At 36.4% G+C, this 24,800-nt stretch overlaps 1 protein-coding gene across 3 annotated transcripts in view; it reads right to left on the bottom strand.

Annotated features, from left to right (window-relative positions):
- Window positions 1–24,800, bottom strand: part of ST18 (ST18 C2H2C-type zinc finger transcription factor) — a gene marked incomplete at its 3' end in the record, with an annotated part of 67,446 nt that overhangs the window by 6,495 nt on the left and 36,151 nt on the right. For 2 of the 3 annotated variants that reach the window (XM_082752687.1, XM_082752688.1), the window contains exons 10-16: window positions 18,082–18,327; window positions 11,976–12,091; window positions 9,226–9,288; window positions 8,333–8,401; window positions 3,247–3,309; window positions 3,072–3,152; window positions 1,415–1,636 (exon numbers count right to left, since the gene is read on the bottom strand). In XM_082752687.1, coding sequence (XP_082608813.1) covers window positions 1,415–1,636; window positions 3,072–3,152; window positions 3,247–3,309; window positions 8,333–8,401; window positions 9,226–9,288; window positions 11,976–12,091; window positions 18,082–18,327 — 860 coding nt within the window. The remainder of the gene's footprint in view (window positions 1–1,414; window positions 1,637–3,071; window positions 3,153–3,246; window positions 3,310–8,332; window positions 8,402–9,225; window positions 9,289–11,975; window positions 12,092–18,081; window positions 18,328–24,800) is intronic. The other variant, XM_082752689.1, reaches the window with a different exon arrangement.

Genomic DNA, 24,800 nt, shown 5'->3' with positions numbered 1-24,800 from the left:
GTTCAAAACTCTTTAATTTATCCTTCAGCATTCTTTGGATGGGCTGATTCCACTACATGCTCCATATAGATAAGGCGATAGCATTAAAAGCTAAGGCTCACATGCAGGCTGTTTAAAATTTCACCTAGAGACTTATGGTGCGCATTTCCTCCTGGGTAGCTGTATTTGAGGACTGGGAGCTTTCCAGCAGCAAACACCTCATAAGGAGAGGTAGGGTCAGAGCAGGCAATCTGACTCTGCTGCTGATAGATTCAGCAAGGATGCAGCAGCTTGTAGCAGAGAGGCCTGCCAACAGGTCACCCAAACTGGATCATTGTCTCAACAGCTGAACTAAGAGCTCTGTGTAACTGTGTATTTCTGTGGAGTTTACAGCCAAATAACTAAAAAACAAGTCTAGTCCTGAACTGGAAGTGGGCTATGGCAAAGCCACGGTGGGACTTCCAGATGTGAGGCTGAGAAGGGGGGGAAAAAAAAAAAAAAGAGAGAGAGAGAAACAGGAGCGGCTCATCAATACAAAGGGTTGAAAGGAAAGGAAAGAGTAAGAGTAACAGAGCTTGATGGGGGGCCTTTAAAAAACAGTTCAAAGGCTGTGAATTTTTAACATGGAGTTCTGTTGAATCACACTGCACTTACTCCAACTGAATTTGTTCAAGTCATCTTAGACATTCTTGGAGAAGTTGATTCAGAATGTTAGGAAAAAAAAAAAAAAAAAAAAAAGCAAAGGAGGCATAGAATAGAGATTTAATTGCCATTATATGCGAAAGACCAAAATTTACCAGGTAATAATTCTGAAGCCATGTACTTTGAGTAACATCAATTCAACATGTTCAAATAATTTCATGTTTTCACAATGATACATAAAATCCTGGTGTTTATTGTTACTGGTATGTTTTTTCTACTTTGAAAGAATAGTTTTGTTTGAAGATTGATGTAACTGCAAACTGATGTAACCCATAAGAATTCTACACGTTTTGTGTGTGTGCGGTTCTAGCTATTTAAATACAAAGTTTATGAAAACAGCTTTTCAACTGGTAGAAAGATTAAATGAATGCAGCTATTCCTCTTACTAAATCTTTTCTGTTGACATTTCAATGATATTTGCATTTTCTATAAAAGATATATAGATACAATTCCATATTTGCCTAAGGAAGAACTCTGTTAAATTTTAAATCATATAGAAACTGTGGTAATCTGAAGAAAAGAACTTGGAAAGTCACATTGTAATGGGAACATAAAATAAGAGTTAAAAGTTTATCCCAGCTCTCTCAAACTTATTCTGACCAATATCAGCTGCAATGTAAGCTGTCTCGTTACTTAAACGACCAGCACAATTTATTCAGACTGTAACCTCATTTGTTGCCATTTCAACAGTGGAATGTTAAGGAAAATGAAAAGAGAAAACACAAAGTTATACCTTCTGTGGGTGACAAAAACATTATTAACATGACCCAGCCCGTTGCAGCCTGGCAAAGGACAGTGTGGCAGCTCTTGTTTGTTCAGTTTCCAGGATAGTGAAGACCCATTGACAGGACTCTCCTTCTGTCTCTTGGCAGCCAAAGGACAACCAGAAGCAGTGCGATGAGAAGTGTATTTACCTGATATGTGACCTTGGCCATCACAGCCTATCACTGGACATCTAAAGAAACACAGCAAAAGAACCCATGTTTTCAATAGAGATAGAAGGTGAAGACAGTCTCAAGAAAGTCTGAGAAAACACATCCAGCTGCCTATGCCACTTTGCACTAATTTTTAAGACTCGGTCTCCTGGGACTCACTCTACCTGAGCATCCAATTCATGTCAAGATATTTTGGGAATTCAGCTGATTTTAAGATTAGGCAATATCAAGTGCACTTGGACAGCCTAAGAAACTAAACAATTCATTTAGATATTGTTTTACCAGAAAAGAATTTTGAAATTCTATCACAGGCAATAAATCACAATCTACAAGTGTATGAAAAGTCACCATTCTCTCTTCTCTATCTATGTTTCTGGCATGAAGCAGAGGGTAGGTTTTTATATCTGGAAAACTTGTACTGTCTCATGCACATACTTGCAAAGTAAGTTAGTTTTATTCATCTCTCTACTTATCTATCTATCCATCCATCCATCTATCTATCATAGAATAATTAAAGTTGGAAAAGACCTCCAAGATCATCTGGTCCAACCATCACCCTACTACCAATATCACCCACTAAACAATGTCCCTAAGCATCAGATCCAACATTTCCTTAAACACCTCCAAGGATGGTGATGCCACCACTTTCCTGGGCAACCTGTTCCAATGCCTGACTACTCTTTCTGAGAAGAAATGTCTCCTAATTTCCAACCTAAACCTCCCCTGGCACAACTTGAGGCCATTCCCTCTAGTCCTATCACTAGTTATCCATGAGAAGAGGCTGACCCTCAGCTCCCCACTCCTTTCTTTCATGCAGTTGTAGAGAGCAATAAGGTCTTCCCTGAGCCTGCCTTTTCTCCAGGCTAAACAACCCCAGTTCCCTCAGCTGCTTCTCACAGGACTTGTGTTCTAGGCCCTTCACCAGCTTCATAGCCCTTCTCTGGACACATTCCAGGGCCTCGATGTCCTTCTTGTAGTGAGAGGGCCCAGACTGAACACAGTACTTGAGGTGCGGCCTCACTGGAGCTATTTATTTTTGTGCTGCTTTGTCAGTGTTATGCTTTCTCTCCTATCATTAGCAAGCATAAAGTACAATATTGAGTGTTATCACTTACTGTTTTTAATGGAATCCACACTCAAGTAAGTCATGCAGTGAATTTCTACTGAGTTTTCAGTTTTTGCTTTTAGTGAAAATTTTACTGTTTAAAACAATAGAAACAATGCAAACAAATACAGCAATCCTTCCTCACTGCTTAAGCTCCAAGTTGATGGACTCCATCAGCTTCACCAGAAGCAGAAACTGGTGAAGCTGGTTTGGCTCCAGCTCTGGGGCATATTCTCAGATAGCTCAGATTAAGTAGGTTATTTCCTATAATGTATCAACTCCTGAACTCTTTTTTTTTTTTTTTTTTTTTTCTCCTTTCACAGCTAGTAGACCTGTGTTTTTGTACTCACTTTAGCTCAGGGTCTTCTTTTTCTTCCTTGGTAGGAGTCACTTTGATACCACCTTTCCTGGCACGGGGACAACCAGATAAGCTGAAAGAAACACACAGAACAAAAGCCACTTCTCTTGATGCTGCTTGGCAAGAACACCAACCATTGCAGTCCCAAAACATGGGACAATTCCTACCTTCTGTGTGATGCATAGTTCCCAGTCACATGGCCAGAGCCATCACAACCAGGTGTAGGGCACCTTTAAAATAAGACAGGGAGCTTACAAAACATGACTTCAAAGATAACAGTAAACAACATGTACCTGGTGCATTTTGTCTTGGGTGGAAGAAAGAACAACACAGCTTTTGTTGGATAATTAAAACTAGTTCTTAGTTATTTATTTTTTTTTTCTAAATTAGAAAATTGCTTTATTTTTTTTCTTTTATAACTGAATTTTAGTAAGAAAAATGACATTTTTCATAAAATATGTACATTTAAATACTTCATAGCACTGTTTTCACTGAACATTATTCCTTGTACAGGGTCAACATTACAAAAAAAAAAAAAAAGCAGATTGATACAGATCTATTTGTAAATTTACTGTTACATGTTTGTTATCCGTCTGATGTTTACATACAGATACAGATATAAATAAGCCCTTTGCCAGTATTTACAGCAGGGAAAATGGAAGCAGAAAAGTTGTTTTACTTTTTTGGACATCAATAGAGTTAGTGTAATAGCCAGAATATGAATGTAGTGGTTTCTATATTCTAGCACTGTAACCATACCTCAGGACTATATCTAACACTAGATTCAATTGGGTATTCAGTTTGGCAATCAGATTATGTTTATGTCCCATCTTTAAGGGTTTTTTGTGTATGTGTGCAATGTGTGCAATGTGCAGAAGCCTTTACGAGTATGAATGTTTAATAATAAAACGTCCATACAATTTAAAGAAACATTCCTGCCTGTCATTACAGTTGGTCTGGGAGTGTAGGCTCTGCACTCACTAGTAGTGCATGAAAAATGTGCTCCAAAAGCCCACAGGAGTCAGTAGATCTTTTCATTGACTTCTGCAGGTTTTGGGACAGGACCTTCCATCTCTGAAAGTAATTTTTCAGAGAGTTGTTTTTTTTTGTTTTGTTTTGTTTTCATTTGAGGGTATTGAATTTTTGTTTGTGTGTGCTTGTGGTTTTAGAAGAGAATCATGCCTCAACACACAAAGCAGTATAAGCAAAATATTTACCTTTAGAAATTGTGCCAGCCATTTCTACATTTCTGTGTTGTACAGCACTACGTTCTTGTGTTAACTATCCCTAAGGGCCTTTTGAATTCTATGATTTTTACAGAGTATCAGAATAACAGGAAGAGTAGTGCCAAACAAACATTAAGGAAGCTTGCGCTGTTCAATACTCTCATAAGGGTCTCAGTTGTTACTGAATCTGTCCTGAGAAGAGGAGATGAGTGATTTAATCAGGTTGTTGGTAGGCTGCCATGGAAAACACCTACAAATATAATTGTAATGTCACATCTGAGTATGCAGGTGTATCTCTTAACAGAATATGTAAAAATGTTTCTCTGTAAATGATAAATTTGTCAAAATTATGATTTCTTTTGGACACGACCAAATTTATTCACTGATTCAAGTGGAATTCAGCAAATAATTTCAACTGAATAAAGGAGAATCTTTTTTATTTAAATGTCAAAACATTTCATGATGACATTTTCTGAACAAAATACTTTGGCAGAATGCTATGCTTCACACTGACAGTGAAGGTAGAGGTGTGGGTTGCAGAGTGCCAAATATGCTTGACTGTAGAACTAAATGTTGACCTGTATGAGCATGGGACAAGGACTGGGCACAATGTTATGTGGAGCATGCAGCAAGGGCAGATGTCTGGAGAGCATGAATGCTCATAAGTAAAACCAGAATACCTGCCAAATACTATGGGTATTAATTTTGGCTACTTGTTTTATCAGATGATCACAGATGGAAGAGCTGTCCACATAGACTGGACATGGATTTTAATTCATCCAGAGCTCTTTATGGGACACATTCAGATCATGAGTCTGAGAGTTATGGACTTAAACAAGACAGTGAGCTAATTTTGAATCTCCCCATCTGCCTTTGCCACTCCTGACAGTGGTTAGATCGAACAACCGGATTAGTATTTAAAATATTCTTTAAAGATTTAAAAGTAGTTTTTAAAGATTTGAGAGTGAGATAATTTCAATATTGATTAAAAGATGATGTTTTAGGCAGATTACTGACAGATTTGTAAGAACCTTCATTAGTAAGATTCCTGATCTTGACCACTGGGTCAGGGTTTCTAAATATTGGTTATAATTTTGTATGGACTGTGAAAGTCCACAATACAAGATGCACCAACAGTGTATTGCCTTCCAGTCAGTAATACTGTGGATCTTCATCAGCTTTTAACTGGCTGATGAGTTTGGACTGGTGCCTTATCTCAGGGAGTCACCCTCTGTTATGGAATCCTGTACAGAGCCAAGAAAAACAGATTTATTTTGGAGGATCAGAGGCCTCAAGAGCTCAAGCTAAAAGATGTCAGCTCTCAAGTCAGTGTAGGTTACAGATTCTCTTATACATCAAGTCGGTTTTCTAAGAACAAATCTTACAGTGATTTCACGCATAAATTTTTGTAACCATGCACTGAGTACTATAATTTTGTGCCCTACTCGAAGAGGGTTGCTCTATCTTTAGGTAGATGAACTACAACTTCACATAAAATTGATATACCGAGCTGCTGATCTAGCCGCATTTCTGACACTTTTACTCACTGTAAAGGTTGTAGAAATAGTTAGATAGACACTTTAGTTATGGAAATCCCACAGAGGTCAGATAAGAAAGGTATTGACTAGAGAATATGTGAGGTTGTTTATGGAATATATATAACTATCAACTTGTATGAAACCTGTCTAGAAGAACTGGTAAAATCTCTCCTAATAATTGATATTTAACCTGTAGAACAAATAATCTGAGGATAGGACACTCTATCTATTCCCTAAAGTTTCTGAAATGTAATAAGATATTTTTCTAAAGTGCACTTTTAAACTTCTTTAAGGTTTTTGAAGCAGTTCTTTGGTGAAATGAGAGTGTGAATCAAGTTAATAGTCACAACTCTCCCTTATAGCTTTAAAATCCATGAGTCATTATCAACACTTGTATATTTTAATTTGACCAGCTTAGATTGCACTCTGCAGCGAGAATCCTCAGATATAAAATTTATTGAATCTAACTCCAAAGTTCACTTTTTGAACAGATCTTCCTTATTTTCAAACTGTAGATCACATGGAAGCCTTGTATCTTTGCTGGCTTAGAGATTCACAGTTAAAGCCAAAATCCTGTCTTGATTCTGGCAAAGTAAACATGACTAACATTTGGAAAAAATACACAGCTTTTTCATATTCACAACTAACTACATGAGGGTACTTTGGTGGCCTGATTCTATGAACATTTATGCCCTTTGCTCACATCCCTGTGAAGTAAAACCAACAACTGATATTGCTATACTACACCAGTATGGTATGCATTGCAGCTTTTGGCATTAGATTTCATTTAGTCTACCCTTTTCAAAATCAGAGTTTTGTTTAAAATTTCACCTGAATAATGTTTGCAGGAAGCTAGAATACAGTGGTACATTTGTGGAAAATAATTTTATTTAGCCCTTTTCCCTTTTGCAAATTGTCTGTGAACAGATTTTGAATTTTGCTCTTTTTCTAGCTAATTGAAATTAAATGCTAAGTGCGTTATGCAACATATTTCTGTCTGTGAAATGTTCATGAACTTTGACTTTGTCTTTCACAACTCACTTATTATACATGGCGTACAATGTGCAGTTTGTCATTTAAGTCATATGCTGTTGCTCCTCTTTCCTTATGGCATGACCAAAACTCTAGAAGCTTTAGTGGAAAAATAACCATATTGGTATGCAAATTTCCTTATTCACACATGAATATGGGGGGAGGGGCTGCATGAGGAGCAACTATTCAAAATATTTGTGTGAGTGTCTATGTATGGCAGAAAGCCAACAAAAGCAGGGACAAATATATATGACTCAGCAAATGATTTCAAATTTGTCAGCATTTTCACAAGTCAGTTCCCTGCTTCATGTGCTGCTCTTTTCAAAACATACTGAAACTAGACTTTATACCTTTGAGACTCAGTGATCTAAAAGCTCAAAAGTATTGTGCCTGTGTGTCAGTTTACCTATCTGTCAGTTTACCCTGGCTTTGGGAACTGCTTTAATTATTTGGCTATAAAAAATTAGTGGCCTTACTTTACCAATTTCCCACATCTCCAGCAGGTTCATCACCACAGCTACCATCAGTTAGGCATCTTTTTTGTTCATGCTGTTGGACTAGAGTATGAGACAACTTATATTTAGTCTCGGAAGCTAACTTGTGACTAAACACACATGCCAATCCTATGTGTAGTCTGTCCTACTATAAATATCATTATACCAGCATAATAGTGCCATGGTCAGAGTTTTTCTTCTATCTGCACTAGGGATGAACCTAAAGGACAGAAAGGACAGTCACAGGATTCTCTCCCTTTTACATGCATTCATGAGTTTTCCAAGCCATCTATTACAGGATCCAATTTACAAGTTGCAGAGGGAAAGCTATGAAAGAACTCTAATTATCCTTTCCTCTTTCCCACGTCCTTATTGACAAAGCCGATTCAATAACTAGATGACTGGTTGCCAGTGCCTCTCTTGACTACAGATTTTTGAAATATTCATATGTCCCTATACATCTGTCTATATAGCAGAGCCTGCACAGTCCTTTTGTAAGTGACATTTCATGGTGAGAATTATGCCAGCACAAAATCATATGACTTGATGTCTGCTTCAGTGACATTAAACTCATAGTGCATGGTAGTGAATGACAAAAAATGATATACAAGAATTCTGGTATGGTTTTTGGATTTCGTCTAACTTCTCTGATCAGACTGGGTTATTTGCCAGATCAGTAGCACGTGTTAGATATTTCCTCTTTATATCTGAGTCAGAAATAAACTGCAAGAGGCCTCTCAGTGTTTATATTTTTTTTCCCTTGGGTCCTAGCTAATTCATGAAAATAAAAATGAAGGGGTACAAAAAAGAAGAAAGGCAAATGGAGAAATAAAGTCTGCTTCAACTGATGAATTTCACTGAAATATTTCATATTTAATTGCTCAGAGCAATTCAGATATGCAACTGGGAACATGTTGGTCAAAGATAAACAAAAATAACTTTTTTATTATTATCCATACTTACTTAAGCTCCTGTGAGTTAGCAGCCATAAGGGATTTTAATGTCTTGTCAGCTAACGGGCACCCAGAAACACTGAAAAAAACAATGTGGAATGTTTCACTAAAACAGAATATTTTTTTTCTTAAAACAACAACCTCCAGACAATCTATGACTTCAAATGTGAAAAAAAAAAATATCTTCAAATATTTACTGATATTTGCTGTTGACAAAGGAAGAGCAGCCCATAAAAGCTGTATGTCTTAAGTTACTGAGAAAATATATGGTCAGGGCCAGAGGTTTCAAAATCTCCTTAAACCTGCATGGCAAGCCAGTATTACACAGAATGCTTCCTTTATGTTGCCTACATAAAGGGCAGGTGGAACATCTGGCCCGTGTGTCTGGGAAAAGGCTTCTACCTTGCTCCCAAAAGAAAAATATTGTTTCAACCCCCAGGTTAACAGTAGGCTATTCTGAAGGAAATAAATAGCATCTACAGAATGTATTAGCAGATCTATGAATTTCAAAATCACCTGCAGAGATATCTACAGGAACATCACTTAAAATCCCATGTACCAGCATCTGTACAGAGTGTGCCTGTACACTTAAGGGAATGAAAACTTTACTAAATGACTTATCTACAGGTCTCTGCTAAGACATACAGTTTGAGTAATAAGCACATCCTGCCTAAGTCAGTCTATTCTATTCTATATCTAGTCTATTGAGTTCAGACCTTCACAAAATGTAACAAAAACAGGAAAACAAACAAACAAACAAACAAACAAAACCAGAAACATTACTGTATGGGCAATTTTCTGCAAATTACTTTTGAATACTCATCCATGGTTACTATAAAATGTTAAATGACAACAGATAACAGTAACTTAATTTCCTGCTTTGGGTTTCCTGTTGTTTCTTACCTGCGGTGTGAGGCATAGTTTCCTGTTACATGACCACTACCATCACATCCTGGAGTTGGACAGCTATGCAAAGATGTAATGAGAAATTGCATGAGTATGCAAAGATGAAATGAGTACGTATACTATATCACATACATGTAGCTTACCCTGCAATGACTTACATAATGGTGCTTACAGAAATCATATTCATCATTACCCATCTCATAACTATTAAGACACTACAAAAAAAATAAAAAAACTTACATAACAATTCTAGTTTTCAGTTACTACTTGAAACATATACGGACAAAAAAAATCCTATTTCCACAAATGCAAATTACCCAAAACCTTATTTTTTTGATCTATGTAATGTGAAACCACCATGGTTTGCATAGATTTTTCAGTTATGACTTGTATTCTTGAAAGGACAAGTTCACTATTGCTACCAATTTTTGACAGCAATTCATAAATCCTAGAGCTGAAGTTTTGATCTGACCTTGTATGTAACAAAGACTAGAGAATAATAATACCCCAAATCATTTCCTCAGCCTCTGACTAAAATAAAGCACCTTGTTTAGAAACACATATATTCTTTATTTGCTGAAGTAAGTGAGAAATAGGTATTATGGTTGTGTGTTAAACTAAAAGCATGTCAGTTGAAGCACATTTTCCTGGAGAAAATGTTTGACCTGGAGAAATGTTACAACTGCTGTTTTTCCTCAACCCGTCTTTGGTCATAGCACTGAGCTCATTTATCACATTGGGATACAATCCTCTGCAAGAGGGCGAAGATGGCAAGAAATGCAATTTATGGGCAGAGGGGGAAGAATAGGTGAGTTAAATGTATCTTTCTATAGTATTTTAAGCTATTTTATATAAGCTATGTTTAAGTATTTTAAACATTAGTTCTGTAGAGTCACCTTATAAAGGGTTGTATCTTCTTTCACTGGGCCCATGTTTAAAAAGGTCAAGCCAAAAGCTGTACAGAAGCTTTTAGCTAGTGCTACATGAGTAAGGCATACAGGAGATCCTCATCTGGCTATTTATTCTGAACTGGCAGAATGCTATGAACTTTTCCAATTCTGTAAAAAAGCCTTAGGAGGACATGAGTGTCATTTTCACAGCCCATTCCAAACTGAGCAGTGCGGTGTTGGTCAAGAGAATTAATATGGAAAAAAAGAAAAAAAAAAAGAAAGCACATGCATATGTGCTTTATATGCATTATATGGTATTCATATAATGGTGTCAGAAATTTTTTCTCCACAAGTACTTTTGCCATTTTAAAAGCTTCCTCATGATGGAGCCACCTGTACTGGATTGTTCTGTATGAGTTCTAAGTTCAGTGAGATCAAAGAAATGCAGTGGGATCCCTATATTGTCTATAGATCTTGCTGATGCATTAAAACTTTGTTATTTAATTTTCTGGACAGGTATATTTAAGGTACCTCTTTCTACTCACCATGTGAAAATAATACACTGTAAGGTTATCACTGCTTTTGTAAATACTGTGAGGGATTATTATTTAGGAAATTAGAAATGTATTTTACAGACATCTCAAAACAGGTCAATATCACAAAGGAATAAATATTAGAAAAGAAAAGCCATTAGAGTCTTCAGCAAATAAACTCAGTGATTTTTGTATGCAACTGTTTTAGAGGAGGCAAAACAAACATGACCTCTAGCAATTTAGATCATGAACTACAAGTGCAGATACAATGTGTTGAGTAGACAACATGCAGACTGCACGGCATGAGGTGAAAGAATCACTCTTCACAGAAGCTTGTCCCAGCGAAATATAATTTCTAAAGACAGAGGCAGATCTAACTGATTCAGTGCCACTGAGTCTGGGGAGCAGGACACAGGGTGACAGGATGCAACTCGTTTATTTTTGGGTGATTCTGTAGTGATACATTATAGACTATCATTACTAAGCAATATGGAATGCAGTTGCATAGAGAGATTTATTCTGTTTGGGGGACAAAACGAACAAACAAACAAATAAAACCAACCAAACAAACCCACCCCTCTATTGTTCTCAAAGTGGTGTTGACGTGAATCCAGTAGGCTTTTGTGAAGAGCCTGGGATTTTAAGAAGTGACTAGTGTTATGAGCTGTCTGGGACAACTTTACTGAAAATAATCTGAACTGAAACAAGTGGCTGTGTGCAAAATGACTGAACAGAATTGTCCTGGTTTCTTTGCTGTTTTTGATAGCAAAATTTTGGAACTTAAGACTAAGAAAGTGAGTCTCTGTACTTGGGAAAAGACATCATTAACCTTTTCTTCCGGAGTGTGAATTTGTATGTCCACTGGATTTTCAGCAGGACAGAATGACTAACTCAGCTTTGAAGGAAGCAGATGAAGGAATTAAACACAGATTACCTACAGGTTGGAAAACCATTGGGGCAGCTCCTTTTTATCTTGCATTTTGTCTTGTGAACTTCACATTTTTAATATCTGAGAAGTCCCCAGCACTTCTGCCCAAACCCTCAGTAGTAGAACTACTGAAGGCTTTCCAAATAAAGTTTATTTAGTTACATAAATATTAGCACAAACTACCTGTAACATGCTAAAAAAACTGTGGAGAAGAAGCTGTTGCCAAAACTCACATCTACTGAGTTGCATAGCTACAACAGGAAGCTACCTGCAGTGATCAGTCATGGAAGTCTCCCTGCTCAGCTCCCTCAAATGCACTCCAAACCCACACTTAGAACAACAGCATAGTCAGTATTTAGAAGGGCAGAGGAAAACATGGCATTTTTTGTGACTCACGTGATGAGTTCCTTTTTGAGATCTCTTGAATGGAGCTTGGGTTTAGGACTTGGTATGGAGACATCTCCTGGATATTTTTTTTCTTCTATATTTTCTGGAGAACTCACTGGATCTTTCTGAAATATTAGATGAGAATGTGACAAAAGGTTTCTCTTGACAAGACCTTCCACATTTTCAACAAGTAACTTGAATGTCTTGGAAAACATTTTAAAAAGTGCCACAAGAAGCAATGAGGAGAGATTAAGAAAGTTTAATACATTAATAATTTCAAGGAATCATAGATAGACTTTTTTAATGTTGAACTGTATACTTGTGAAATTATTTCTGAAAGTAGATGCTGTTTTAAGCTGTATATAAGGAAAATCAGGTTTAGATTTATATAACACTGATAAAGATCAAAGAAAAATACACAGGGAAAATTAAAATGGCTTTGGAATATATAGAGACAAACAGGATTTCAGCAAGTATATCCTTGATTTTTCTGTGCAAGTACCTCACTGAGTTTTGTACACAAAGTGAGTACCATTGCGCCATATTGCGTTACAAAATTATAATCATAAATAAAAAGTTATTGTACATAAAAAAATGTAAATACAAAACTTTCTAGGTTTGTAGAATGCAATGACTTGTCTTATGCAAAGAGAAGATTTCTTGTTAAAATAAAAATCCCAAGGGGAAAAAAAAAAAAAACAACGACATTTTCTTAGCAGCAGGCTGGTAAGAGTAGTTACTGATTTCTACTATTTATAGATTAAAATCATCACCATTACAAGGCTGTTTGATGGATGGTATGGATTATGGGTATTAAGTCCTCTGGGAAGGCATTTTGGAAATCCAGTGCCCTGAAGAATACTACGTTTTCATTTTCCGAAATAAAAAGGTCTTTGACAATTTCATATAGCATAATTCATATTGTTTTGAGGATTAATGTCTTCAATTATTACTATTTTTATGAAGGCTAAATATTTCCTTTCTTGAGGTATGCTCTGTGGATATTATGTTATTCAAGAAATCTCCAAAACCCTTACCATCATTTATCAAATCTGTATAAACCCCTGCTGGGAATTCATGTTCTGATTTAAACCCTGATACTCAGGCAGGTAGCACCCAAAGTTTACTGCATGTAGGAGCCGAACTGCTGCCTGCGGTCAAGGGGAGAAGCTTCCAGTTTCTGCTAAACTCTCAGTATTGGTGCTGTAGATTCTCTGGGCTTGTGCAGCTGATTAATGTGCCAGGACAGAGGGGCAGGGATGTCTGCAGAGCTGTTAAGCACAGAGCGGAGAGCTGAGGAGAATCTGGACTGAAAATGGAGATTATGCCTAACGGGACTTGTAAGCTCTGCGGGGGTGTTTCTTCTGATAAAGCTTCCATATGGTCCTCAATTCTGGCAGCTCATCTTTGCCTGTTTGGAGACTGGATCCTCAATATGACTTCCTTCTGCTTTCTGATACTGGCTACCTACTGCCTACTGTATCTCACACTATACATACATATAGAAACCGTGCCATATTATTGATCTATCAATTACTACTGATTATTGGAGCCACATTTGTGGGGTTAGTTTGGGATTAATCTCATCTGCTACAAATATAGAAAGCAAAAATGCATATCTTCTTTTCTAAAAACTCCTCCATAGTAATTATCAAATAAATCTTTAAAATATAAAAGTAAACTGATATATTTCATTTTCTTAGAATTTTATTTCTACAGGAAAATTTCACAAGAGGAGTAATAGATAAAATAAAAAAAATATATATCAGTATTTCTAAAATGTTCAAACAGAAATACTAAATTTTTGAACATCCTCCAAACATGGTAAACTAAAATGCTAAAGACTGGAAAAAGGAAAGACAGTTTTATTCAGGATTCAAGAAACCTGAAAGGCCATTTTGGAACATCAAATTAAATCCTGGTTCTTGTGGCATGTGGGGGTGTTTTTTGCCACTGCAATCTGCAGAAAGGGGGTTCTAGTTACTGACTTTGTCTTCCCACATGTTCAGACCTGCCTTTCTTACATATATGAAAATGAAAGCTTCTATAGGGATTATCACCATTGTAACACCCCATAAAATCAAAAGCTCCCAAGAGAAACCAAAGATTGTGACCTTCTGTTGCCAGCTGAAAGAGCCCAGATGTCAAAATAACTCCAAAAACTCTGAGTAACATTATTTCCATTTAATGTAATGGAGGTTGAAGAAGGCTGGCTTGTTGTGCACATTTCCTATCAACTCCAATAGGTTGTATTTGTATTACTGAACTAAAGGCTAATGCTGTGTTTCTAAAGACTTAGTGAATGCTTCAAATGAATCTTAGCAAAGTATGAAGACTGGGCACACATCACCTTCCTCCATCTCTTGTCAAGTGTCCATCTGAAAGGAGCCAGGTATAGACAGTGGTGGAAAGACCACTTGGACACTCTACTGGGCTCCTGAACTTCATGATGAACCTCAGGATACACCTGCAACCAACAAGAGTTCCTACAACTGATCATGCTGTAGGGCTTCCTACTATTTTCAGTTATAGCTTGTGTTCTTTATCTCAAATGGAAGATATCTCTTGATCATTTGATGAAAAAGAAACTTCTTTGTGTTAGCTATTCATCATGTCACTGTTTGATACCTGCTGCACAGAGAGGACTGACTACGAATTATACATATCAGGACTTGACAAAATATGACAGTAGTGCATTTGATATACACAGCTTCATTTAATGATGTTCCACTGAATGTTTAACAAAAATAAGATGACAAGATTAAGGTTGACATAAGTATTTCCACTACCACCAACATAACTGATACTAAATAGTTTTGAATTGCAATATTTTCATTTCATATCTTTGAAGGATTTTTTTTTTAAATTTTAATTGTGGATTTCCTGAATTAACTTTCTGAGATTGGCTGTCATGTTTTTTAAACCAACAGCTATACACATACATGCACAAAGGCCTACAAAAAACTTCATAATAACTTCTCCTTTGAAAAAGAAAAAATCTCCTAAGGACCAAAGTGATAATAGAGTTTGCTTCCTGGTCAATATCCCTTATTATATTTCTAAGGAATGAGATACAGATATATGGATATTTAAACAGATGATTTATTCAGCATTGTCTTTGCAGCTTGTGAAAGACTCCTATTATTCAATAAGCATAAAATTATCAGATGTGTAGATGCTGCAAAAGGAAGACAGCACAATGGGAATGCAAGCAGAGGAATATTAAAACCCCACCTTTCTTGGCCCTCGAGTCAATACATGTGGCCCAAAAAGGAACACATCTACCTGACATGAGCAGACCTAAAGACCAAGCATTTCTTGGCCTCCACACTTAGGACTGAGCATAGAGCATCAAGCCTTGGGTTGTGTGCTTCTCCAGAGATTTAGCTTTAGATGGAGAGCCCTTGGAAAAACACCTTTAGTGCTTCCCACTTTTTGGTCATTTAAGTGGTGATCATGACAGCTAATCAAGGCCAAATATATGTATATATATATTTCCTTTCCCATTTCAACAGATTTATAATTAAATACTATTAAAATTCTGAAGAATTCCAGACTAAAAGGAAAATCAGAACCAGCCCAATCAGTTCAAACACTACTATTTTCTGCAGAGCATGTGTGTATTCACGCATGCACACTACAGAAAGCAAGCAAGCAATGAAACCCCATTAATGTACAGATGGAAGTTTATATTGATTTCAGCAAAGACCAGAACATAATGGTAACATGAATAACAGATAATAGCATCTGGCACTTTTAACATTTTTAAGCCCTGAAATCTTTGGAGAACTGACAGTTGAACTAACTGACAGCTCTAGTTATTTCTCAGCGCTTTCCTTTTGGAGAGATTTTGAGCTTTTTCCAAATTCAGATATTTTTTTTTTTAAGGGGGCATCTGGACAGGCTATTTCACTGAGAGAGAGAGAGACAATATTTTCTGGAAATTACCACCAAAATTAAGCAACTGTTGTGCATATGAACCAGATAACAATGAATTAGAAATAGATATAATCAGTCATTTTCTTTGCATGAGGATAACTGCCAGTCTTCGATTTGCAAAACAGAGCCTCTGGCCTTGAGATCATCGGACATATTGACATTCCCTGGGATGGCAAAAGCTCACAGAAGAGGTCTGGGTCCAGAACCTCCATTAGGAACAAACCATACAGTGTCAAAGCACAGAGTACAAGGGGCAAGAGAGCCATCTTTATGTCCTTTGGATAGCGTGCTGATGCCTTCAGTTCCCTGTGCCAGTGCCAAGGAAGCAGGCAGCCACCTATCTCAGCTTTCTGAAAGTCCAGCAGGGAGCAAGGAGATGCTCCTGCTGTAGCTCTTTCTCTGAACTGTGGTGGCAGCAGGGAGGAAGAACGGAATGACAAGCACCCTGCCGAGTCTGTGACACCAATTGATCCCCTGCAGCAAGACAATTTTCTCAAAGCTGGACATGCTTGTCCATTATGTGGCATGAAGGGGACCTTCAGTCTACCACTTCGTATAAAATGTACTCCAAAGCCCTAATAGAAAGACCATGCTCCCAGAGCCTCATGGCTGAGGCAGAGAGCATCATCAGCTCTGCAGAGGTTACAGAAACATACTCTTCAAGAAAACCCTGCCTCCAAGAAATGGTCCACTGTGGTGCAAATGTCTCATTTTGGCAGGTCTCTTCCTAGTGCTGACAGATTTTTGTTCTTTTTGCAACTAAATTATCTTTTATTTCCAGGTATTTTTGAAACTGGGAGCCTGAATCCCCACCTTCAACCTTAAACAGCTTTACCCCGTCTATGTCTTTTTAAAGTACTAGTTTTGATATCTGAAGAAAAGATAATTTCATAATTATTAAAATGTTCAAATACCATTATTTAATATATAAAACTAAATGAGAAGGAAACGTATTTGCAGATGAATAAAAATTCCAAAGTAGGACATCTTTTATTTTACTTTGGAAAACTATTAGTCGGGCTTGTTTATGTTAATTGCCAAGATTTTACCTAATTTGACTGAAAATCCTCTGATGGTCCCTTCCTAATTAAAAATAAATAAATAACTTGTGTTCAGACAGATAGTCCCAGAAAAAAAAAAAAAGAAAAAAAAGAAAAAAAAAAAGGAAGACAATAGGAAACTATGCTACCATGTTACCAAGATAGGATAGACATGACAGAGCAAATTATAAACAAATTATAACAAAACTAAAATGAAGACCATAATCAAGTTGGAAATGGCAATCTAGAAGATTAGCCATGAAAGATGCAAAGTTACTAAATAAAACCATTTACTGAAATTTTAGTTGCTCATCTTTGCTGTGTTTTCAAGTTTGAGCTTTTATATTTCCTTGGATAGGCTGAAAAGAGAAGACATCTGTATGTACTTATATATTTTTCCCATGCTCTTTCCGTATGGGATAAAAATCACCACAATTGGTGGAAAGTATTTATATATCCTTCTGTGCTACTTGTAGCCAAAACCTTCAGGAGTTACTAACAATACCTTTATTTCTGAATGCTCTCCATCTGACTTCTCAACAATTAGACTCACATGTGAGGTCTAAGACTCACTGGTAGAGATTTACTGAAATACATTAAAGGTAAAACAAAAAGTTCTTCACTGAAAGAATACTGTAGGCAAGGGTCTAAGCATGTGTTTAAATACTCGGATATTGAGTTATCTAGTATGATATAGAGCTGGTATGAAAAAAAAAAAAAAAAGCTTCAACATGAAGAGACTACCTTGGCACTTTTTGTTTTGAGTGCTAGGTCGTTTGGGTATATGTGCTACAGGACTGAGCCACTAGGAAAAAAAATTAAGAAGCAGTATTTAAGTGTGCATGCTTTTCATTTCCTTTTCTTAGATGCTTACAGGCATTCACAACCTTTATAAAAATTCACGGTTGTTGTTTTCCATCTCTGGAAGTAGGCTCTGAAAGCAAGATCTTTCAAAATGAGTAGTGATTTTTATTTTTTGCCATATCCAACAAAACATTAAAGCTAACTCAATGTTCACAAACTTCTACTGTAGAAATAAATTCCCTTTAAATTTCAGCAAATTGGTCATCCCAAAGACCATTATCTGACACTTATCCATGGGAAAAAAGTCATTCAGAAACTGAGAAAAAAAATACCTCTTTTTCTTCTTCTTTCCTGCCATGTGTCTTGCTGTAGTTGATTGGGGTATCCCAGCCTTCCTGCTCACAAAGAGCCTGGTAGAAGGCTGCATTTACCAGGATACTGCTTGTTTTGAAAGGAGAAGAGGAAGGAGTGGGAAGTACTGTACTGGAAGAAGTGAGAGGCATAACTTTGTCTTGGCTTCGGTTCTTTTTCATGCTCAAATCCAGAGTGCCATTTTCATCCACTTCTATCTCAGCTCCCTGACATACAACAGGAAACAGAGACATGTTTAGGTACAGAATGGTGAGGCTGCAACATAACCATGTGGTGCTTTTAAAGGATAAATATAAATGCATGCTTTTATTTAAATTTATCTGAATCTAAAACCAGCTTTTCGATTTATATCAGTTAATGTCCAACTCTTAGGCAGACTTAAATGCAGCTTCAGTAATGGTGTCCCTGCATCTCAGCTTAAAAATAGTAAGCAGAATTTAAATAAGATGCCTCTAAACCATAACCTATACACCCTAAATCTAGTTTTATTTAAAAAAAGTTTAGCTCTAAATCTTCTTGATCTTTTTACTCTTACAGAGAACTATGACCCCAATTCACTGTTAAAAGCATTAATGCATTGTTTAGGTCACCAACAGCATTACTATTACATATGCTCCCTTCCCCCCACATCCTAGAAATATTACAACATCTGCATCATGGGGGAGAGATGGAGGGGGAAAGAAATATGCCTAAAAGAAACACAGTATGAGATTTTTTAACTAGAGTTTCATGCATCACTGATAATAACACGTTGCCTTAATCATGATTTGGCTTGGAAATGACCTTTTAAAAATTTGCCAAAAGACATGGACCGGACTAGGCCACTAAGGCACAGTTCTGCACTCAGAGCACTAGACTAGGAAACACAGCATGGAGGATGTCCCTGAAGGAGATATCCAGTATGAGTTAACACAACATTTGCTACTCTGGGAAGCAAAGCAATCAGCAGCCCCTGATTGCAGGGGATTTTTCACTTTGGAAAGAGACCCAAATTCTGTTTCTGGGCTGGAAGAACATCTCAGTTCTTGTTCACAGGAAGGGACAAGGGCTGCTTAACTTTATGAAGAGGACCAGGGAAGGAAATCTTTAGAGTTCTGCTTTAGAGTAAGTTTTAGAGTAAGTTTTTAGCAGAGTAAAATCTCCTCTTCTTGGAATGAAAAAAGTCTCCTGAAAGTGCAACTTACTAATGGAAGTAGCAAAAAATTTCATGTTATGCTCTCTAGTGTGTTGTGAGGACTCACACAGAGTTTCTTCTGTATTGAGGGACCAGTATTTCTTTCTGCTTTTGGACACAGGTCCAAGTAGGCTTTTGCATGCCCATATCATCCTTGCATGCAAATCTTCTTCCTAATGCTCATTGATGAGATATTGTTCCTTTGCTCTCTCTCCATGGACAGATAACTAATGACGTGTTGGGGATTTTACCACTGTGAACTTCTCTGTGGATATTGCAGTTCCATTATAGAGACAATTGCCAATATGACCTTTGTTTAGATCTTATTATTAATTATTATTATTATTATTGTTGTTGTTGTTGTTGTTGTTGTTATTTCTTTTCTTTTTGATCCTTTGCTCTTGCTATTTCAAGGCACTGTCTGGAATTAACATGTATATCTTAAGCAGGGAGCAACACTGAATATCAAAGTTTAGGTAGGGATGAGTATACATGTAAGATTGGTCCTCACTAGTGAAAACAGTTATTAAAGTCAAATAGGTGAGTTTTACCATTTTTTTAGACCTCTTTCTTAGGAAGGGGTGAGACTCCAATACAGAGAATCCTATTCTCTTTCTTCCTAGTAACTATTGCTGCAGATTAAATGATTAGTCTATCATGTAATGGTTAAAGATAGGGCAACCCAGCTGGACTGAAAGCACAAGCTTCCTTCATGCAGACATGTCCTTTACCACTGTCAGAGCTGATTCATTTAAAGGTGAAATGCATCTGATGAAATACTTCTAGTCAGATGAAAAAATTTTGGTAGATGAAGATTGAGGTCCTAGTGATCTCTCTTTACTCAGGGACCCTGATTCTGTTTTGTGTACATGGGCCTATGACAGATTCTCACCTAGACTGAAGTACTACCAAGCCATCTGCTTTTCCCCAGTTCAGAAACTCGGACACCTTATATTTGCTTCTCCTGTATGACAAAGTTCACATTTTCAATCATACAGCTTAAAGAGAGAGATGTTTTATTATATTTATGGGAAGCAAATACACTTCTAATATGTTCATACTAAGACGCTTTGGTTATATCTTTCTGCCCCTTTTTAGTAAATAGTTTAATCTCCTGTGATAGTTTTAAGCCCTGAATTTGACAGTGCAGCTTATCCTGGATAATAACTTAGTAACCACAACATCTTATGCCATCTGTATAATATCAAATACATTTTTATACCAGCATTAATAAACCTTAGTTACAAAAATCCAAGATATTAACTATATCAGTGCCAAGTGCACACTCCAGGATCTGACAATAGAGCTCTGCCATGATCATCCCAGTGTTTTTTGGCTTCCTAGTTGATATGTAACTATAGCGATGAAACAGAGCTACAGTAATCAAGTTTAATGACCAATGTAAAGTAAAATGCTAAATATTGTAGTTGCTGACATTTTTCATAATAAAAAAACTTGGGTTAAGTCTGCACAACCAACATTCACATAAAATTCCAGACCTCTGTGACAGATGGCTTAGAAAAGGAAGCCATGTGACTGGGCTGCAGTAGTTTTATAGTGCAAAACCCATAAATAGTGCAGATTCTCTATCACTGACAAAATATCAGCTACTCAGAAGGCAACATTGACAACAGAAAGGACCAAAAGCAGTCAAGGTTCCCTCCTTGATGAAACTGCATAGAAAAATGTCAGGAAACGTAATTTCTGAGAAACAGTTAACATTAGCTGCAACAAGGAGCTTTGGGTGATAAGCAGAACATTTTACTAATGTGGATATTTAGAGATTCCTCAGCACTTTTCTGAAATTCACATATAAGTTGGGTTGTCCAACATCTACCTAATTTTGGTCAGGAAAGGCTGGGTTGTGTGTTTGTGAAGTAGAGTACAGATGGGGTTTAAGTGAGCTCACAGATGCACACAACAATTAAATATAGTCATGGAAAAATATCCCCTTTTGCCCATCACAGGATGGATCACACGTTTACAGCATGGCTTTTTATTCAGAACAGTATAAAATAGTTATCACTTTGCTGCATTCATAGTAAACTCCAAATGGCAGAGCAAAAAGAGAGGATGGTCAGAGCTACTGCTCCAGTTTTCATTCCTACTCTCATCCCACCCTCCTCTCAATATGTCTCCTTTGCTTGTTTTACCACATTTATTTTTACATTAATTTTAAAATGGAACTAAAAAAGACTAAAATGGCAAATGGCAAAAAAAAAAAAAAAAAGCTATAGCAGTGCTATGACATGCTGACAGAAAATGGCACTTACTATGCTTAGCTCAGACTTTTAAAGGCTATGTACTCCTCAGTAAAAGCAAGATCTTATTACTGTTGACTCTAGTACATGCAAGAACTAGCCTATATTTATCCATTTATCATGACATATTTAAAATACAGCTACAGAAACAATGTATATTGTTCTGATTTTTCCTTAAAAATGTAAATAAAATAAAGATGTGAATGTAACTTATTATTACCTAACATATTAGTTTACTGTTGTATGAGTCTTTGGAGCCTGATTTTGATCTCATTTACATTTACACTAGTGTAAACTAGGGAAAAATCCACTGAAACTATGAAGAAAAATCTACAAGGGTGAGAGGAGCCATACAGTAATTAAATTCAGGTTACTCCTTATCTACTCCCACATCAGTGACAGTGCAATCACCCCCACAGGTTTTACAAGCAGCTGGAAAAAGGAGTTCAGAATGAAAAACGAGAGAAAAATGACTGAAGCACATTTTCTTTATTCCATGATCTACTCCGTGAAAAGATAAGGTACAAGTAGTACTCTATGAAGAGTATGCATCTAAAATGAACACTAATATATTTGTACACCAAAAAAATGGTCTCTATCTTCTTCAAATGTTTAGTCAAGCTTTTTGTCAAATGCTTAGTCAAGTACTTTAAAGTCAAGCTTTTCTCAGTCTCCTTTAATTTATGACCTAAATATTACAAAATATTTTCTAGGACATTATTTAGTCTTGAACTTAGAATTCAACTATATAAGCTAAAAATATATGTGTATTTTTTTCTTGGTGGTAAATTACTCTTGCATTTTTTCATATGTTTATCATCCCTTCTATAGCTCACAACATTTAATACTCTGCAATATGTCTCAAGTAATGATTACAAGTTAAGCCTTATCTCATAGCTGGACCAGAAAGAGTGAATTATTATGTCTGCATGAATCTTATTTCAAACCTGTGACCTTAGGGAGATTGTATCATTACATATAAGGGGTTTCATGTATCCTTTGGTTAGCATCAGCCATAGCACTGATTACTAAGTAAGTCTAAAGAAACAACATTATCAATGATTTTGCACTCCCACTAGTAATTCAGTCTGCATTAGACAGCTCAAAAGGGTTCTTAACTTCTGGTATTGAGAATAACTCTGTAACTAGTACCTTGCCATGTATATGTACACTATTAATGCAAATACATCCAAAAGAGTACAATTTATTCTATTCATAGCCAATAAGAATAAATGCATTTGTTATTCAGATTTAAAGGTAAACAATCAAGTTCTTCTGCAGTAAAATAAAATACTAATCTGAATCAAAAAAAAAAAATAAATCTGTAACTGCCTAACAATGTTTGAGATACAGATGAAGTCAGTTTCAGCCCTGAAAAATTCACAAAATTTTCACAAAAAAAAAAAAGAAAAAAAGAAAAAAAAAGGCAGCCAGGAACTCACTCAAGGAGCAATATGCACAGCAGTAAAACAGAATAGAACCTATGATATTCTTTGCTGATTTTTCAACCTTTTTTTTTTCAACAAAGGTTTTAAGGTATTTGGAATAAAGGAATGCCTGACAAATGTGTTAAGTACTGACTACATTATTGAAATAATTGATGTAATTATCACTGTCATCAATATCCAAGAATGGAGAGATGACATAATTTTGTTCAAGAGCAGAATTTGAACTTTAAACATTTTTTAGCAAGTGTCATTTTTTTGTTTTCTTTTAAAGCATAGTGTGCATATGCCATTTTGTCTGAACAGGTGGAAAAAGCACCAAAACATTCAACAAAATGTTTGGCAAGCAGTGGTGATGAGGATACAGATAAACTGCATTGCTTGCAACTACCTCTGTGAGATGTGAATGTGGTGAGGCTGTAAACATCAAAGATCTCTGGATGTTACAATGATGTAGACTCTAGCACACTGCTAGAAAGTGCAGGCTAAGTGTTCCAAGGGAGTCCTTCTGTTGAATTCAATAGGAGGTGAATGAAGCTGCAGACCAGGATTTGGCATACAGACCACATGAGAATTGGCTGATCATCGTAATATTCAGGGGAAATGTTTATTGAAGTTACAGGTGTCTGCACCTGTGGGGTTGAATAGCATAGACACTGTAACATTAATGTGGTACTTTTAAAAAACAGTATCAGGAAGTATATAATTATCTTAATATATTGCATACAGCTGATAGATAATTCACAGAGAAAGCTTAAGATCTATTTTACTGCCCACTTAAGAGTAAATGCATTCTTTTAATTGATTTATTTATAAATTAATAATTTTTATATAGAATTATTAGGCAGATTACCTCTGTACATTGGTTCTCTTTATGAAGTTCTGCTTACTGACAGCACTGTGAACGTGTAATCGGATTTCACTACCCTTGAAACAATTCTCTCTTATTTTTTTTCTTCTCCCTTTTGAACTGATATGTAAGGAAAGTGAGGACTTTCCCTAATATAATCGAAAATCCATTAAATTAATTAAATTTGAAACTGTGCAGTAAAAAACAGTCACTTTTTCATTTAAGTGTTATCTATATTTACAGGGAAGTCATCAATATTCAAGGTAAAATGTCCAGCTCTTACTAAAAATCTGGCAATGCTAAGAGGTCAAGAAATAAAATTTAAGTGACAAAAAGAAAAAAAAATGCCTTCAAGAAAAAAATTGTGCTAAAAATATTTTGGTGTTCTCCCCATCTGTTTAAGAAAGGCAACATATACAATATGTGCCTTGAGAGAAAACAAGAAAATGACAATTGCTTGGAACGTTTGAAGTTCAAGTTCTGCTGTTAAAACTTAGAAGCACAACATTTGGACAGATATGACTATTTCAGATGTACTTGCAAAAGGTTTCCTACCATATTTTAAAATAAGAAAACATCTTCACTGAAGGGAGTTTTCTAGAGGTGTATTTCCACAACTTCCTGTTTGAGTCCTGAAAGTAATAAATAGCCAAAACCAAATAAAAATGGGTTTTGTGTGGTTTTGGCTACCAAATCTGTTTGGGGCTTACTTGCCTGCGTTCTAACCAGAAGCTAATTCTGATTCTTCTGTCAGATGTTTTGTAGCAGTATGCCCTCCAGAAAATCTGGCAAAAGTGGAGGCAGGCAGATAGCAAGGTATGCAGGTGATTTTCTTTTAGGCTGGATTCTTGGCTCTGAAAAAAGAGTAAGCTATGTGCCCCAAGTGTCCCTCCATATCGTTACTATTATGTTCACTTCTATTCAAACCTTCCCCATGATTTGGCAACTA

Source organism: Aythya marila (assembly GCF_965140915.1).
Source record: "Aythya marila genome assembly, chromosome: 2".
Lineage (NCBI taxonomy): Eukaryota > Metazoa > Chordata > Aves > Anseriformes > Anatidae > Aythya > Aythya marila.
Note: the sequence above shows the minus strand (reverse complement) of the source record. Positions and strands in the feature narration are given on the sequence as shown.